We start from the raw sequence: 16,450 nt of genomic DNA on the forward strand, positions 1-16,450 counted from the left end.
GTATGAATGAAAAGAAGTGGTTGGAAGAAAGAAATCTTGTAGCATCTACTCTTTCTCTCAAAAATCTATTTACTGTACTATAAGCAACTAAGCATCAGTCAGAATGCATCCAAAGTGTTTAATTTGTTGTTTGATCCGTACCTCTTGCATCAATAATGCATATTTAGTATAATTCATCATGATTTCAAGGAACTTCATTGTCATACCAGCTCAAATTTACATGTTTATGCAACAAAATTCAGACCAAATCCTAGTTTAAGAGGCCTAATGAAAAATACTTATAAAAGCCCTTATAAGAGAGTTAAAAAATAAAATGAAGCTAAAATTAGCTTTGCTAAATGCTAAAAAAAACAACCTTTTCTAACCTTTAGTAGAAACGTTTAATTGTCCCTCAGTGGAGAAATGCAGGCTTAAAGCGACAGGCAAGTTGAAACATGTAGATTCACACAAAATAACAGTAAGTATAATAGATTGTACAGTGAGGACTAATGTACAGAATAATTTTTAAAAATGCTTTGCAGCTCCAGTTTTCTGGGAGCAATGATGGCTAAAGTCTAACAGCAGCTGGGAGGAAGGAGCTGTGATTATGCTCCTTTGTGCACTTAGGACACAGAGACGGTGTCATTCTGTTAAGACGGAACAAAGATTTAAAGACATTTGCAAACATGTTAGTTAATTTTGCATCCTGTGTTTGTGATTACATACGTTTTTTTTTTTTTATTCATTAGAGAAGATAGAAGATACTTTTGGACTTTTTAGTTATACATTATGAGGAGAAATATCTGTTTTGTTTTTTTTTTCAGGAAAAAAGATAATGTGCCTTTGTGTGTTGAATCGTGATTATGAATAAAATCCAGAATAGCATTTCTAAAGGACATAGTAATGTTCCATAAAAATGTGTTCTGGGCAAATGAAACCAAGAGTAAATCTGAATCGGAGTCATGATGACCGAAGAAAATGTAAAACTTCTCATCGACACGACTGTCGTCCCACACCTTTACTCACCTTACTATAGTTCCTGCAGAGCACTCCTTCCTTACTCATCCTGATTCCTTCTCAGTGTCTAAAAGCTTTCTCCAGGCATTGGATTAAAGTGTCAAGTAGATTCCTGGGCAGATCAATAAGAGGTGTAACAGGACGTGTCAAATGCACACAGCTTCGAAGGTTTGGCTTTTCACTGTGCAGCTGCTGTGTCAGATGATGAGTAAAAATGGGGAAATGAGGTCACACTTATGTCCTTTCAGTTAGTACTAACGCATACTGTGGTAGATGGAAGTTAAGTTTGTTTTAGCACATTAGCTCACCTGTCTGCGCTTTGAGTTTCCTGGCATTTTATTGATATAAATTAATGGATTTGCTTCAAAATATTGAAATGTGATTACATTGATGCGCTGATTTGAATCCAAGCTGGCTAATATTTCAGACAACGTAGTCGGAGGTTCGGTGTCGTCATTATCATAAAGAAAAGTCCAATATGAAAGGGAATTAAAGGTGTGGAGTGTTCAACCAGATAAAGTACTCAGAGGTCTGCAAACTAAAGAGCCATTTTTTTCCCCTCAGTCCAGGAAAAAACATCAAATATTGCATGATTTTCTGAAAAAAGTAACTTTTATTCTTTTCTATAAATATCTAGAAAGTTTGCTGTAATTTCAAAAAGAAATTGTATTTTGGGTTGTTTTTTTTTTTTGAAACGTTTTCTTTGGGATTTTGACATTTTGAGGAAAATTGTGTAAAAAAAAAAGCTTCAAACCTAATGACACGAAAACGTGATTTAAGACATTACTGATACTTTTAATGTCATTCTTTTGTGGAAATTCAATGTAATTATTCCAGGAGACAGAAAAACTTCTAAAACTTGGATTTGTTATTTAATCTTCATTTAAAGACATAATTTCATTGATTACCATTTCATCCAAAGTTACTCACATCCATTGTGGAAGGTCCTGGTCCGATTAGTCAAAATCATTTCTTGATGATTCATGCATGTAATCATGTATAAAAAAAAAGACATTACTAATTTTGGGGATAAGTAGTGATTTGGGGAAAGAGCAGCAAAAATTCTGAACAAAAACAAAAAGCTGTCCTTTGCTCAGTGAAACAGCTTTCTGCTGCATTTCTGGATCCCTCCCAGTGCTGTGAGCACTTAAATTAAATATGTATGCGATGAATAAGCAAATAATTAAAAGGTGTCGATGCTTTCCTTTTCTGGGTCAATTTCAGAGATGAGATATTTCCGTCTTTACATCGAGGTTTTATTAAGGAAAAGAAAATTGATTCAGGCCTACAGCTGCTGCTGATCACGTCACGTTATCGCTTTACCCTGTATAACTTTTCACACGTTAAATACTTCTATGTCAGTATTTAACATAGAAATCTTGCTAAGCCCGGCCCGTTGTGTTTTAGAGTTAAAAAATATTTAAAGTCGACAGGAAATATCTCTTGACAGCTGTGTGTTATTGGAAGATTTGAAGATTAATACCTGGACATCAACTGTAAAGTCTTAAAATGCAAACATTAAAAAAAAAAAAAACTTAAATAAGCAATGCTTAACCTGGCGGGACACAAGTAAAGCCTGGTGGCCTGCCAGGCTTATAATACACTGGGAGAAACCCTGCATGTATACTGCAGGTACAAGGGATGCCGCCCAGGCCCCATTCAATCACGGGGCGCCACTGACTGAGAATTTATTGAACATTTTATTAAATAAGTATTGGACATTTATTTATTTAGATTTTACAAGATTAAAAGTATGAACATGAATAAAATAAAATGTAGACGCATATACATTTTCCAGCTGTAATTCCATCTTCTTTTCCTGTCCTTTCTTTCATTTTGTCGTGTCCAATAACGCGTCTTCCCTCAAATGACCAAAGTTGCCGACGTTTGCTAACCACGCAGCTTCCAGTCGGGAGAAAGTCCCCGCATCATCAAAAGCTCTGTCAGAAAGTGAGCTCGCTGTGGAGGCACGAGGGCTTAATTGAAAATAAAGTGCTCATAATAGCGGCGTAGCTCTCCTCCTCTCCCTCTGTCTGCTTCTGTTTTTTTTATTTTTTTATTGCCGTCCTTTTCATGTCTACGGTAATTATGAGCGCGTCTGTCGTCAGGTCAATCAGTCTGAGCAAACTTTTGCTCCGGTGTGGGTCTTGCAGATGTTTTATTGGATCTGTCTCCCCTGCTCCTGCTGGATGGACATATTTATCTGGCTGCAAGGAACAAAACGAAGCACTTCACTGGAAGAACATCTGGAGGTGTAGTCACTGGTCCACAAGAAGTAAGAGGAATTTCAATTTCTTTGTTTAACTCTTTGGTTTGTTTTACTGTTGGTGTGACTTGAAATGAATGATTGAACCAGGAAAAAAGTTATTTTTTTGTTTTGTTTTGCAGAATAAAATACAGCCCTTTAAGGTTTTGTCAAGCATCAAACTTTCTCTTCTCTCTCTCTCTTACACACACATGAAGTGATTTATGCATTCAAAGCAACGGGACACCTCTTTCACTGCAGTTGGACAGAGTTCAGTTTTGCCGAGATTGGACAGACGGAAGCTCTCACGCAGATTGAATTGAAGCGGCTAAATGTATTTAACAGTTTATTAGGTGCAGTGCATAAAATAAATCCAATTCTGCCTCTCAGCAAGTCCAGACCCCAGTGGAGGTTTTCCCTGGTATTTGCGGGAAAAGATGGAGAAGTTGGAAGTCGGGTCCATCTCAGCTCATTTTACTTGATGTTCCTTTGACAATGACAGTCGTAGAAACTCAAAGTTTAGCGCTTTTTGGCGCCGCAGCAGCCGTGTACAATCAATCGGCTTTGAATGTCGCGTTTCAAACTCGGCGACCCCGGCGTTGAGCTGTGATTCATGATGCAACGCTTTTACAAGGACTTGTGGAAACATTATTAATCAACGAAATGAACATCCAATTAATTTAATACAGAACTTATGGAGAGGCGTGTGGTAAAAATGTACATTTTGACAGCCTTCAATGTGTTTTGATTTATTTTAATCTAAGGAAACACAACGTAGGCCTGTCACTCTAACCAGTTTTGATGGATGGATAAATTGTCCCAGAAATTATTGCAATCAACGATAATATTGTCGTTTTGACAACCTTTTCAGCTAATATAGTAACAAAGGCACAATAATGAAAGAACCCGCTCTCAGACATCAATAAACTTTCCAAAGAACATCTAACACTGGAAGTGGAAGACATTTCAAATATCCAAAATAAATAAAAGAAAACAGCCAAAACAATAAATAAATTGTAAGATGAAGAAAATCACCTTACAAAACATATTGATCATTAGGCTCAGACAGAGAAAACCAGCAAAAGTTCCTGGAGCAAAAAAACCCCAACTAACGGCATCGTACTGTATGTCAAATGCTTGCTGAACCTTTTCAAAATGGCGGCTGTACTAAATAGCAGCATTTGCTTTAAAGATTAGGCAAACAAGCATGCAAATGGAAAGGACCAATTAATTGGTTTGGTGCGTATTGTGACAGGCTGGACACAAAGTACCAGATGGTTTTACGTCGTTTTTAAACTGAAGTGAACGTCAAAAGTGTGATGCTCATTTGTATTCGCTCTCTCTGACTCAGCTCTTTGTAGAACCACCTTTCACTGCAGTTTCGTAGATTTTATATAAAATATTTACACATTCTCGGAGGCCAGGTCAGATTCAACCGAGAGCGTCGGTGAAGTGCCGCCGGGGGCAGAAACGAGAGGAACTGACGAGAGCGAAGGAGTGAATGAAACTGACTGATGCACAACAGCTGAAGATGTGTTGGTAGCATGGTAACCGGTATTTAGGGTGATAATCACTCTCTGATTACGGGGAACATGTTATCTGATGCGACAGAAAGCCACAAAGCTCGCACTGAAAACAATTGTCATAGAGACAAAGTACACACACACACACACACCAACACCCATATTGTTGTTTTTATTTTTGAAGTCATTGTAGCGCCATCTGATCAGCTCACGCACCATAAGGGAACCATCTGTCACAAGTGGGAGGTGGAGGGGAGGTTATGAATGCAGACAGACGTTCAGGAGCCAGACGGAAAAAGATGGATTTAACTTCAGGGAGGCTAATAGTTCACTGAACGCTAAAATCTGGGGAGATGGAAAACACACCAAGCTTCAAGGACCTTTGGAGGCTGTGGTGTCCAAACGTTTTGCCTCGACGGCCAAAAACACCAAGTTAAATGTACTTGCCAAATATTTAGCTTTTAATCATTAAAATGGCAAAAAACTGTATATATATATATATATATATATATATATAACAATATTTTAATGTAATACTCAAAGCAGTCTAATTTCATAATTTCTGTTGGTGGCAAATCAAAATCTTTGTAGGTTTGAAACATGAAAAACTTCTAGTTTAAAAAAGTAACTGCAAATCATGTTCCGTATTTGTCAGGTTGATCTTCTTCTAGATTTTTTTATTTTGTGTGTGTGGGTGTGTGTGTGTGTGTGTGTGTATTCAACAACAAGAACGGGGTCCAGGATATGGCTCACTCTTAAAATATTTTGCCAAGTTTATGTTAAGAACATTCCCAATTGTTTTTTTGTTTGTTTGTTTTTTTTTAGTAAAAGTCACTGTGTGTGTTTGTGGCCCCCTTTTAATAATATATTAAATGGAAACCAAAAGCTTGGATGATTTTAAAAAAAAGATCTTACTTTGTATCTTCTTTGAAAAGACAAAGCATCACTTGAAATCACACCCCCGGATGTCTTTATGTGTTTCTGCATCAACTGTCTGACCATCAAACCAAATTTAGGTCATTTCCATCCATTATCTAACACGTCACCAGTCCACTGCAGAACTTAAGCTACTTGTGAATTGTAATTAAGTTTTCACCCAAAATTGTTTTGCGGTTCCACAAATGTCCCCCTGGCTGCCATTTTGGACGCTCCTGGCACATGGAGAAAAGAAAAGAAGTTTATTTCTCATGCGCACCAGATTCTCTTGGTAGCCAAAAAATCTCCACAAACTCAAACTACTACAGAAAATGGCTGCAGAAGATGATATATCCAACGCCCTGAAAGCACATGTATCTGACAATGTCATCCAAGGAATTGAGTACCTTACGTGAAAAGCAGGAGTAATTTTGCACCAAAAAAACAAAAAAAATTATCCCAGAGATTTTCTAGAAAAAAAACATGGAAATTTCTGAGTTTCAAAAGTCGAACATTTTTAGCGGCGCCCTCCACTTTGAGAAACGATGCTCTAGATCAAAACATACTCATCAGTGTGAATGACCCAGTTCTAAATCAGAGAATCTGTGGCAAGGTTTGAAAGTTGATGTACACTGAGACTTTTCATCAACTCTCACCGAGCCTGAGCTACTTTGCAAAAAATCAACCTCTAGATATCAACAGCTGGTAGAAAAATACCTCAGAGGTTTGCAGCCCAAAGAAAAAAAGTAAACACCTAATCATTTGGCCAGATAGAGATTTAAAGAGTAGCAGCAAAAGCAAATGAGAGGGATTAGCAGTGCTACTGCCCACAGCAACACCTTGGACTCTTTGAAAATAATCTGATGATATGAGTTACAACATTTCATTTCCCTTTGGGCATAAATAAATTATTACTGAATTTCAACTGCTCAACCTTATGTTGGTGTGTTGCGTTAAAACTCAATGAAACACATTAGATTTTCTGGACTTATTATGGGAAAAACACTGAAAGGTCGACGAGTTTGAAGACTTTCCTGTTTGTGGGACTCCAATTTCCTCTGCGTGTGGTGCACTGCCAGCTATCAAAGTGGAGAATGAAATTGAAGACCTATGAATGAAACTCTAGGTTGATGCAGATGAGCCAGAAATAGTACGAATGTAAGCATGTGTATGTTGGCCAGGTCTCACTGGGCTCAAGCACAGGAACTCAAAAAATCCTGGTATTAGACCTCAGGCTTACACACGAGGTCTAGTGTGTAAGCCACAAGGATCCTTTGAGTCTTATTTATTTACCTTATTTATAGGTAAATAAATGAGTAAAGACTTTATAGGATTTACGTGAGCTGATAAATAAATGCGGCACTGATATACCAACTTGCTATAGTACAACTCAATTCACTCCTGTTTTTTTTTTTGTTTTTTGTAGTTTTGTTTTTTCTTTGCTTTTTGCAAAGCAAAACACGAATTACAAAATACTGAAGCAAATAATTCAGTTAATCTTTCCTAAAATACAAATAAAATCCAAAAACTGTACGAGTTACACTGTCAAACCTCCATTCCTGCTCTCTCTTTAATTCCCTCTCTCGCTCTGTTCGTAAAGTCCGTTTGATTGAGCACCTTTTTTCCCTCTCTGGTGTGCTCAGCACAACCCGACCGCGCTCCTTTTCTCACACACTTGTCTGCATGCGGCTGCTTGAACTCCATGGGACGCGCCCCCCGTGCCCCCATCCCCGCATCTTACCGCCGCGCCTCTTGTTGGATTCCTGAGGATCCTTCGGGTCTGAGGTAAGAGCACATGCCTCAAAGCGTCCGCAGCATCTGTCAGGCTGAAACTTATCGTTACAATAAGAGTGGATCCATATGCAGGGCTGCATTTGCGCTGCAGCAGCAGCAGCCCTGTTGGCACTTAACGCAGTGTATATTACACTTTCCTTCTGTCAAGTGTCTCGCAGCGTGCTTAGCATTCTGAAGTGTATATTCGCTTGGCAATTTCACATCGATTGGTCACAGAGGAGCTCAGTGAAGCGTGTAAAAGTTTAAATTTTGTCTCTAAATGTGCTGCAGAAAAGTGTTTAGTAATGATACCAGCACTGTGCGCCGCCATTATCATAAAAATAATGTGACTACAAACGAGCATCGTGTTGTGTTTTTAGTCATTTAGGACGGCTTCTATACACCTATATATGTATATATGACTGAGATGTGCTCATATTTGCAAGTGGTGCAGTTCCTCTGTGCATTCCCAGCAGCTGTTAAACTGGTTAGAGTGCACGTCTGTTTGGCTGTCACTGTGTGGCAGTTTACTGCTCTAAGTTTTGGATGCAGACCAGAACAGATCTGCTGACTAAAGAGCTACAATCTCTGAACTTCAGGGAAATGTGGTGCTCCTTTATGCTGCCCCCCTAGCATGCAGCCCACTGCTTTTAGGATAGCAACTTGTAACCCAAGCCTTTCAGGACGATAACCAAGTTAGAGCATCTCAAACTTTACTCAGCATCTGAGCTTCTGATGACATTTAGCTGCTGGTGGTCAGCTCTATCAGTTTAACTAAGGTGGACTTGTGCAGAGTCACACATCCTCTTGTTTTGGGGTTTAATAAAGTAGAGTGCCGTCTTGATCTGAGCCAACAGTGATCAGCGTCATCCCACCCAACCTGCTCTTTCACATCTCTCTCCTCCAGCTGATGATAAAGAGCCAGAACCCCCCCCCCACACACACACACACACACACTCCTCAGAAAGCTCCACCTCACTTCACTTTGCCACTAGTTGTAGAGATGGGTAAAGTCTGGTTTGATTGGTGACATCAAGGTGTGTGGAGTCTGAAGCGTCTTTCCCCGTGCAGTGTCCCCTTCCTTGGAGTGCGAGGGTGACGGGTTCCCCATCGACTACGGGTCCAGGGACACCATCATTAGAGCTGATGTGAAAAAGGAGCGAAGGCGCGGGCAGATAAAGAGGGCCGACAGGTGAGTTTGATCCGTCTGTTGCATTCATGACACGCATCGTGGACGTTTTATAGACAGACACACAATGGCCTCTGTTCAGAGTGTCACCAGGCAGGCCAGATGACAGGTTCTTTCCCCCCCCCATCTTCTTGTGTGTCAGCGGTACAGTAAAGCCCGAGTTGATTTAATGCCTGGTGCAGCTGATATAACTGGACTGTCTGCTGCAGGCATGTGTGCAGTCAGGAGCCACTTTCAGACGCTGTGTGGTCAGAATAAAATCCGTGTGCTTCTGTGGTTGCTGATGTTTCAGCTGCAGCAGCTGGGATCGAGGCCCCGTCAGAGAGAGGCACCAGGCTGAGTTCGGACTGAGCGGCGGTGCAGCCATGCGCTGCTCCACCCTGCTGTTGATCTTCACCGTGGTGCTCCTCTACTTGGTGATGGGAGCGCTGGTGTTCCGCGCCCTGGAGGCTCCGCTGGAGGAAAAAGAGCATGCGGTGCTGATGGACCAAACCCGGGGTTTCCTGTTCAACAACTCCTGCATTGACCTGTACGCCCTCAACGACTACGTTCAGGTAAAGCTGGACCCGGCGAGGCGGGAACCACTTGTTCTGTCACTTATCCCGAGATAACTTTGTTTTTTGAATGTCTTTTTCTACAAATCGTGGGATGTTGTGTCCATGTCTGTTTTGAACTGCTTCTGTTTAAGTCTTATTTCATTGTCATTTACAGCAGCAGTATTTAGCTTTGTTATCCTTTCAACTCCATTTTAGGATGTGTTGGATTGTATAAAATTCAGTTTTGTTATCTTAAAGAAAATTATGATACTTATAATCATAAATATTCTCTATTTTAAACAACAAAAAAATAGTTTTTTTTATGGTGCTGTTAAACCTTTAGCTGTGTCTGGCACTTGCTTAAATCATCCAACTTAAATACAGCTTCATGTGAAATTATTTTAAGAATATTTTATTGCTAAAATGAATCATACAAATTTATTTGGCAAAAAGAAAATAAAAAAGCTGCAGTAGTATTTTGTTGAAACCCCTGGCTGATTCATTCAAGCTGAAGTATTTTTAAATGAATTATTATTACATAAAGGTGTCAGTCAGGAGCAGGATACAAAAGGTTCCAGTGTTATAGCATGTGAGTGTGTGTATGGGTGTCTGCCCTGTGTTGACCTGTGACTGGCAAACTGTGTATCTGCCTTCGCTACTGGTGATAGGCACTGGTGCGTCACAGTCCTGGAAAAATAAGCAGGTGTAACCATATTATAATCCATAATATGAAATAAAACTTTTTTTCACTGGCTGATTACTTCATTTGTAACTAGTACTTTTTCGTCAATATTAAGGCATTATTGGCCTTTTGTATTTTTGCAGAGTGGAAAGCAGAAGACGAAGAGAGATTCTAGTTTTTAGCATCACATTGAGTCTAAACAGACATTCAAATCAACAAATAAATGGACCTCTTGAGTGGAAATTCAACATTTTGGAATGGCCGACTAATAATAAGACCTACATTTGATGGTCACCTGAAGAGGATTCTAGACAAAATATGTTGGAAAAGTTCAATAGATTAAAAATGTTTGAATATTTTACATATTTGCAGATGTTGTTTACTCACTGCAGCACCGCGTCTCTATTTTGTGGATCTGGATTGAGACCCAGTTCTGTGTAGCAGTGCAGCGTTCCTGCGTAGCTCCACTAGATAACAGGTGGGATCTGAGCAGCTATGTGACGCTGGTTTTGCTGCAGGGTGCATCTAAGTACAGGAAAGTTGATCCACACACAGGCGGAGAATTTACACTGCTGGTTTGGCCACCGGGTTGTGATCCATAGATGCCTGTCCTCGCTTCAGAAAGAACATCGTAAATGACTGTTTTAGCTCGCTATGCTATCTACATGTGCGATGGCTGACATTTGCGAAAAGGTTAATGTGACCGAAGGACGAAAGAGAAGTAACAAGTTTGTGAAGTGTTTTAGAGAGAGATCAAATGAATAAAGAAGTATGAAGTCTAACATTAGAAGATGTCTGTGTCTAGAGGGAAACTGAGATATGGCTGATCCAGTCAGAGTAGGATGACCTTTGGTTCGGGTGTAAACCAGTAGGAAACATTGCTCTTATGTTGTTTCTACAATAATTCATGGTTTCATATCAGCAGACTGAATTTCTGCTCTACACTGCTCTGCTGTCATAACGGCTGTGGAGACGTTGAGTGAAGCTTTTGAGTCTTCAAAACGTCACACAAAGCAGAGCAAAATGAAGCAAGAGCAGAGTAAGTATATCAACATAGTAAGGAGGGAATAGCATCTTGTTCTAGCCTCTTTAACAGAACATTTCCATTAAATGTCTATTAGACAGGCCAAAGACCAAGTGGCTTGTCTGGCTAATTATAAATCACAACTCAAGCCAGTAATATTCACCCTTGCAAATAAAACCGGCACTTCAGAACCAAAGGAGGAGTGAAGTGGACCTCAGTATTTTCGATGTAATGTCCGCTTGGGATGTGACATGTTCGGTTCCAAAAGATTAATCACACTGGGAGAGTACGACTCCTTCCTGGAGGTGTGTGACAACTTTGACCTGTCCTGTGTGTGTTAATGGTAAGAAGTATGCCTGATGCACCACACCACAATGGTTCATCATTTGGTTTCTGTCTCAAATCTGCCAACCATCTGTGATCAATACATTACACCCTTGAACTATTACATAGCTTTTGCCTTGCTTAGCAGCTTAGAGGCGTAACAGCAGCAGGTTGACTTCAACCCGTTTCATTCATCTGTGATTAGTTGTATCATGCGTGGGCGGAAATCTCGGGGAGTCTGAAGGATCTGGACCCACTCAATCTTGGAAAAGTCTAGAATTGCCCCCCCAGAGAAATCATAAACGAAACCTTTGTATTTAAACAATATCAATATGAAAAGGCAATAGAAATGATGAACGAAATAAATCTGCTATGCATTTAAGAAAACATTTAAAAAGCCACAACAACAAATCACACAATGTGAAATATGAGTAGAAAATTAACAGTTTATTCTGTTTTTTGTTTTTTTTACACTAACCATGCATTAACCGGGATGCAGATGCCTTTATTTTAAAATGTTTATATTTAAAATATTAGTACATTGAAAGAAACATGAAATCAAAGTCTAATTCCTTTTTTCTTTTTTTAGCAATTTCATTATAAAGTTCTTCTTTATATGAGCAAAAAGAAAAAAATAAATTGCTCTTGGGTTCCCCTTGGTGGCCGCGGTAGGTCATGTTTCACCGGTAATACGAGCTGCCGTCCATTTCGTATTCAAACCTCCAAAGCACCGGTGGAAGATAAGCGAGCAAAACAATGTCGCAAAAAAGAACTTATTCTTCAGGGAGAGAGAGGAAGAATAGAAAAAAGGCATGTTTGCATGTCTCTTGGTAGAAGAGACAAGAAAATTAGCTTGATGGCGACCTTGAACAGTCCAGTTCAGCAGGCAAATATTTATGCTATGTTAGTAGAAATCACCCTACTTAATTTTTATAGTTATTCAATAGGACTACGCAGGTAATGACAGCTTACATAAGAACTGCTGTCCTCTTATTTATGGTTGAGTTGGCAGCCCTCGCAGTTATTCCTCAGATGTCGACCTCTGCCCCAAGTTGGTATTGTGTGTCAGGTTTCATTGAGCCACATGTTGGATGCTAAACAACTCTTTGGTTTAGTCAAAGTTTTACTCCAGTATGTTCCAGGCCTAAAGCCACAAAGTTATAAGTAGAAAATCTTGGAACTGTGAGTGGATATTATAGGGGTTGTTTGTGTGTCTGGTGAGGGGGAAGATATTTTTGAACATATCTGCTGCTGTGATTGCAATCAAGCGAACAAATCATGGACTGTTTTTAATGTTGTGTTTTCCTACAACCAGCTACATCTCATTTATGTGAACTCTTACGAATAGATGGATGGGATAGTTTTGAAGCTGGCCTTGAGGCATTAAACATCACTCTAGGAGATGAGCTCAAACAATCACTCTCCGGTGCAATTCAGAACTTCCAACTTATTAGATATAACGGTAAAATTTGCATGAATGTTGAGTGGATATTTATGTTTGAGTAGGAGCAGAAAACAATACAGAACATAAATCTTAATTGAGGATTAAGATCATTAGAGCTGCTGTTGGTTAGGTTTTTATTGGTGGGCCATTATAGTTCTAGTTCACAGACCTTCTTTATATCAACATTGCATTTTTCAAAGCATCTTTACCTTTCTAATCTCTTGTGCTTTGTCCCTTCTCAGAAAGTGCTTGAGGCTGTAGGTGCAGGAGTGGACGCTGAAGCTGCTATCCTCAATAAAACCTTTGCCACGAACTGGGATGTAGCGAGTGCTCTTTTTTTCTCAGGGACAATAATGACTACCATTGGTAGGTGTCTGCTAAAACATGCACCGTGTTTTATATATATAACTGTGTTGACTTAAATAAGCTGCTTCCTCACGTCTGGCACGACATGTACAGGCTATGGAAACATCTCCCCCAAGTCAGATGGAGGGAAGCTCTTTTGCATCTGTTTCGCCCTCGTGGGAATCCCAATGTTCGGCATCCTGCTTGCTGGGGTTGGTGACCATCTCGGTACTGGCCTGAGGAACACTGTTGCCAAAATAGAGAAACTCTTCCTGGTATGACGCTTTCATAGTATTTAAAACACTGTCCTTTCATTTTAAGTTTTTTTTTGTCTTATACTATGTTATATCACTTTGTTGACAGAAGTGGCGCATTAGTCCCACTATTGTGCGTGTGATCTCAGCAATCCTGTCCATCCTGCTGGGTTGCTTGCTTTTTCTTGCTCTGCCCACTTTGGTTTTTCAAGAAGTGGAAAACTGGTCCCTTCTGGAATCTGCCTACTTTGTGGTTATCACACTGACCACAGTGGGCTTTGGTGACTATGTTGCAGGTAAATAAACAGTTCTGACTTACCTGGCATACCTTAGCGTATTCTTAAGTAGTAGGAAACTGAATTTATTCTCTTGTTTGTTTGTTTGTTTGTTTTTTTCTGATGTTTCACTTCTCTTTCAACATGCTTCTTTAGTTGCCTGCTACTTAAGTAATTAGGACTGTCATGTCTTGGATGACTGAGTAGCTTCCCTAGAGCATTTTCTCCCAAAGCGACACTTCTCCCCAAAAGATACTCCAATATGCTTTGATATATGTCTTTAAATTTGGCCATTGGACCGATTTATGGAAATATTAAAGCAACATCACAAGACATGAGCCAGGAAGCTAAAGCATTTCTTCCAGTTGGAAAATGTTCCCATGCATGCTGACATTTTTGTTTCAAATTTGCCGAAGTACAACAAAATCAGTTTCTGTAAAGGCCATCATCTCAACCCAATAGAAAAATCATAGGTAAAGCTGAAAAAGTGTTTGTGAGCAAGGCAGTCTACAATCCCGACTCTGTTATGCCAGTTCTGTCAAGAGGAATCGGCCAAAATTACAACAAACTACTGTGGAAAGCTTGTAGGATGCCCAACATCTTAGACTCCAATCACACAGTTTGAAGACCTTTCATCCAAATGCTAAAGAGACATATGTAAACTTCCGAATTTGAAGAGAGTTTAAAAATATTCCAAAATAAAAAAAAAAATCTCTTGTTCATTATTCTGGTATTTGGCAAAAATAAATGTTAATCCTAACGGTTCTAAAATCACACATCATTCTTTGATGTAATGTCAGACTGCAAAGGAACTCAAGTGAACAGAACCGTTTGACAATTTTTGATATGTTTTCGATGAAATTATTGATCTGTAGACGAGTAGCAATGTGACTTAATTAGTCATCCATAAATACATGTCCGTTGCAATGCATTAAGTTCTCTTATCATAGACAGCATCATTAATTATTCAACTATTTTGTGCGAGGGATGAATTATTGATAACTTTGTCTCATATGGATGGATGGCTGGATGGATGGATGGATGGATGGATGGACGGATGGATGGACGGATGTCGATGAATGGATGAATGTGGATGGATGGATGGATGGATGGATGGACGGATGTCGATGAATGGATGAATGTGGATGGATGGATGGACAGATGTCGATGAATGGATGAATGTGGATGGATGGATGAATGGATTGATTGGGTAATTGATTGATTGGTTGATTTACTTAATTAACATTTTCCTTTGTATACTTTGTATTTGTATCAAAGGGGAAGGTGAATTTATGACCCGCATAGGAGAGAACATTCTGCCAGAGTACTGGTATAAGCCTTTGGTGTGGTTTTGGATCCTCCTGGGTCTTGCATACTTTGCTTCCGTCCTGACAATGATCGGTAACTGGCTCCGGGTTCTATCAAAGAAGACCAGAGCTGAGGTACTTCCTTTCTCTGTATTTTTTCTGCTGTCTGTATATCATCATTTGTTTTAACGAGGGAAGGTACTAAGGTAGATGATGGTGAATGGTTTCAAGTGTTTCTTGGGTCTCTTTCCACCTACTATATGGACTACCATGAGCTACATCAGCTCCAATGTCTTGAGTTACCATTACCAATAACATTACAAGAGCATTTTGGCTTTGAAGAGACTGTTATGCATGTAAAGCATGACATAACTAAAACATAAGGGATTTTCTTTTTAAAGTAGAGTTTAAAAATGTTGAGACATTCCGTACAGATCTTAAGATGATAAAGTTTTTGTGTGTCTATTTCAGATGGAGGAACTAAGAGCCCATGCCACAGACTGGACCCAGAACATCCAGAACATGTCCGTGGACTTTCGTATTCCAGGAAATTTAGAGGACCCTTTCAAGCGTCGCCGGCGAAAGCGCCGCCATCGCAGCCATGGTCACAGTCACGGTCACGGTCACAGCCACTCGGCCAATGGAGCCCCAGGAGAAAAACAAGAGCAAAACCAGAGTCAGACCGAATCTGGATCTTACTCTTCTTCCTATTCATCTTCTGAATCAGAATCCGGATCAGAATCAGAAACGGACTCTCGGGCCACACAGACCGACCGGGTTCCAGCAACGGAGGCTCCTCCAGACCTTGTCCAGCCGCAGCCTCTGGACTACTTGGCGGAGAACTTTGCCTTCATTGACGAGTCCTCGGACGCTCAGAGTGGCAAAATACAACTAGAACCTGTGCAAGAATCAAAACAACCCAACTCTCGTCAGGCAAAGAGGAGACGCCATAGGCGGCCGACTAATAGAAAAAGCTCTAAAACCAACTACTCCAACAATAACAAAAGGCAACCCAATGGAAACACAACACCTGTCCCAGATCTTCCAAAAAAGCCTCTGGACTGAAGGTACTAACACCTCATGAGACTCTGCCCACTGCTGACAGAGGAGGTCTCAGTCCAGCAGTTCCTTTCTGTGTAAATGCTGCCTATATACTGTCAGTTAAAATGAAGACACAATGCTGATGCCTTATAAACCTTTGTGTGGTTTGCCATATAACTTTTCTCTTTGCATGTGAGTGCATATGCAACAAATGAAAAGATTAAGATGCCATAGGTTCTACGACTTTGTGAGGAGCTACTGCTCTCTACTGGCCTAAAACGGTATTGCACTGATCACCACTGTGTCAAAATGAACCACTTTTTAAAAAAATAATCCGGGTACTGCAACCAGATTTGTGTTGTCAGAAACTTGCTACAGCAGTGTGAAACTCAATTTAGAGAAATGTTACCTGAGTCCATTATCCTTGAATCCCGCCAACAATCAAACAGGTTTACTTTTTGGTACCTAAAGAGTTTGTAAAAATAATATGCATAGCCATCCATTTGCATTTTTGATGGTCAGATTCATCAGTGCTACTATTCTGCATAAGTGCATTAAAGAACTTTTCAAAAAGAAA

At 39.9% G+C, this 16,450-nt stretch overlaps 1 protein-coding gene across 2 annotated transcripts; it reads left to right on the forward strand.

Annotated features, from left to right (window-relative positions):
• Positions 1-3,105: 3,105 nt before the first annotated feature.
• On the forward strand, positions 3,106-16,450 carry kcnk4b (potassium channel, subfamily K, member 4b). 2 transcript variants are annotated; one of them, XM_028030632.1, is made up of 8 exons: positions 3,106-3,271; positions 8,524-8,644; positions 8,934-9,195; positions 12,894-13,017; positions 13,111-13,271; positions 13,360-13,546; positions 14,804-14,967; positions 15,304-16,450. In XM_028030632.1, coding segments are annotated over exons 1-8 (1,614 nt in total). In that variant the 5' UTR covers positions 3,106-3,270; the 3' UTR covers positions 15,898-16,450. The 2 variants fall into 2 exon arrangements, with proteins under 2 accessions (XP_027886433.1, XP_027886434.1); XM_028030633.1 differs by lacking the exon at positions 3,106-3,271 and adding an exon at positions 5,644-7,464.

The sequence above is a fragment of the Xiphophorus couchianus genome, chromosome 11, assembly GCF_001444195.1.
Source record: "Xiphophorus couchianus chromosome 11, X_couchianus-1.0, whole genome shotgun sequence".
NCBI lineage: Eukaryota > Metazoa > Chordata > Actinopteri > Cyprinodontiformes > Poeciliidae > Xiphophorus > Xiphophorus couchianus.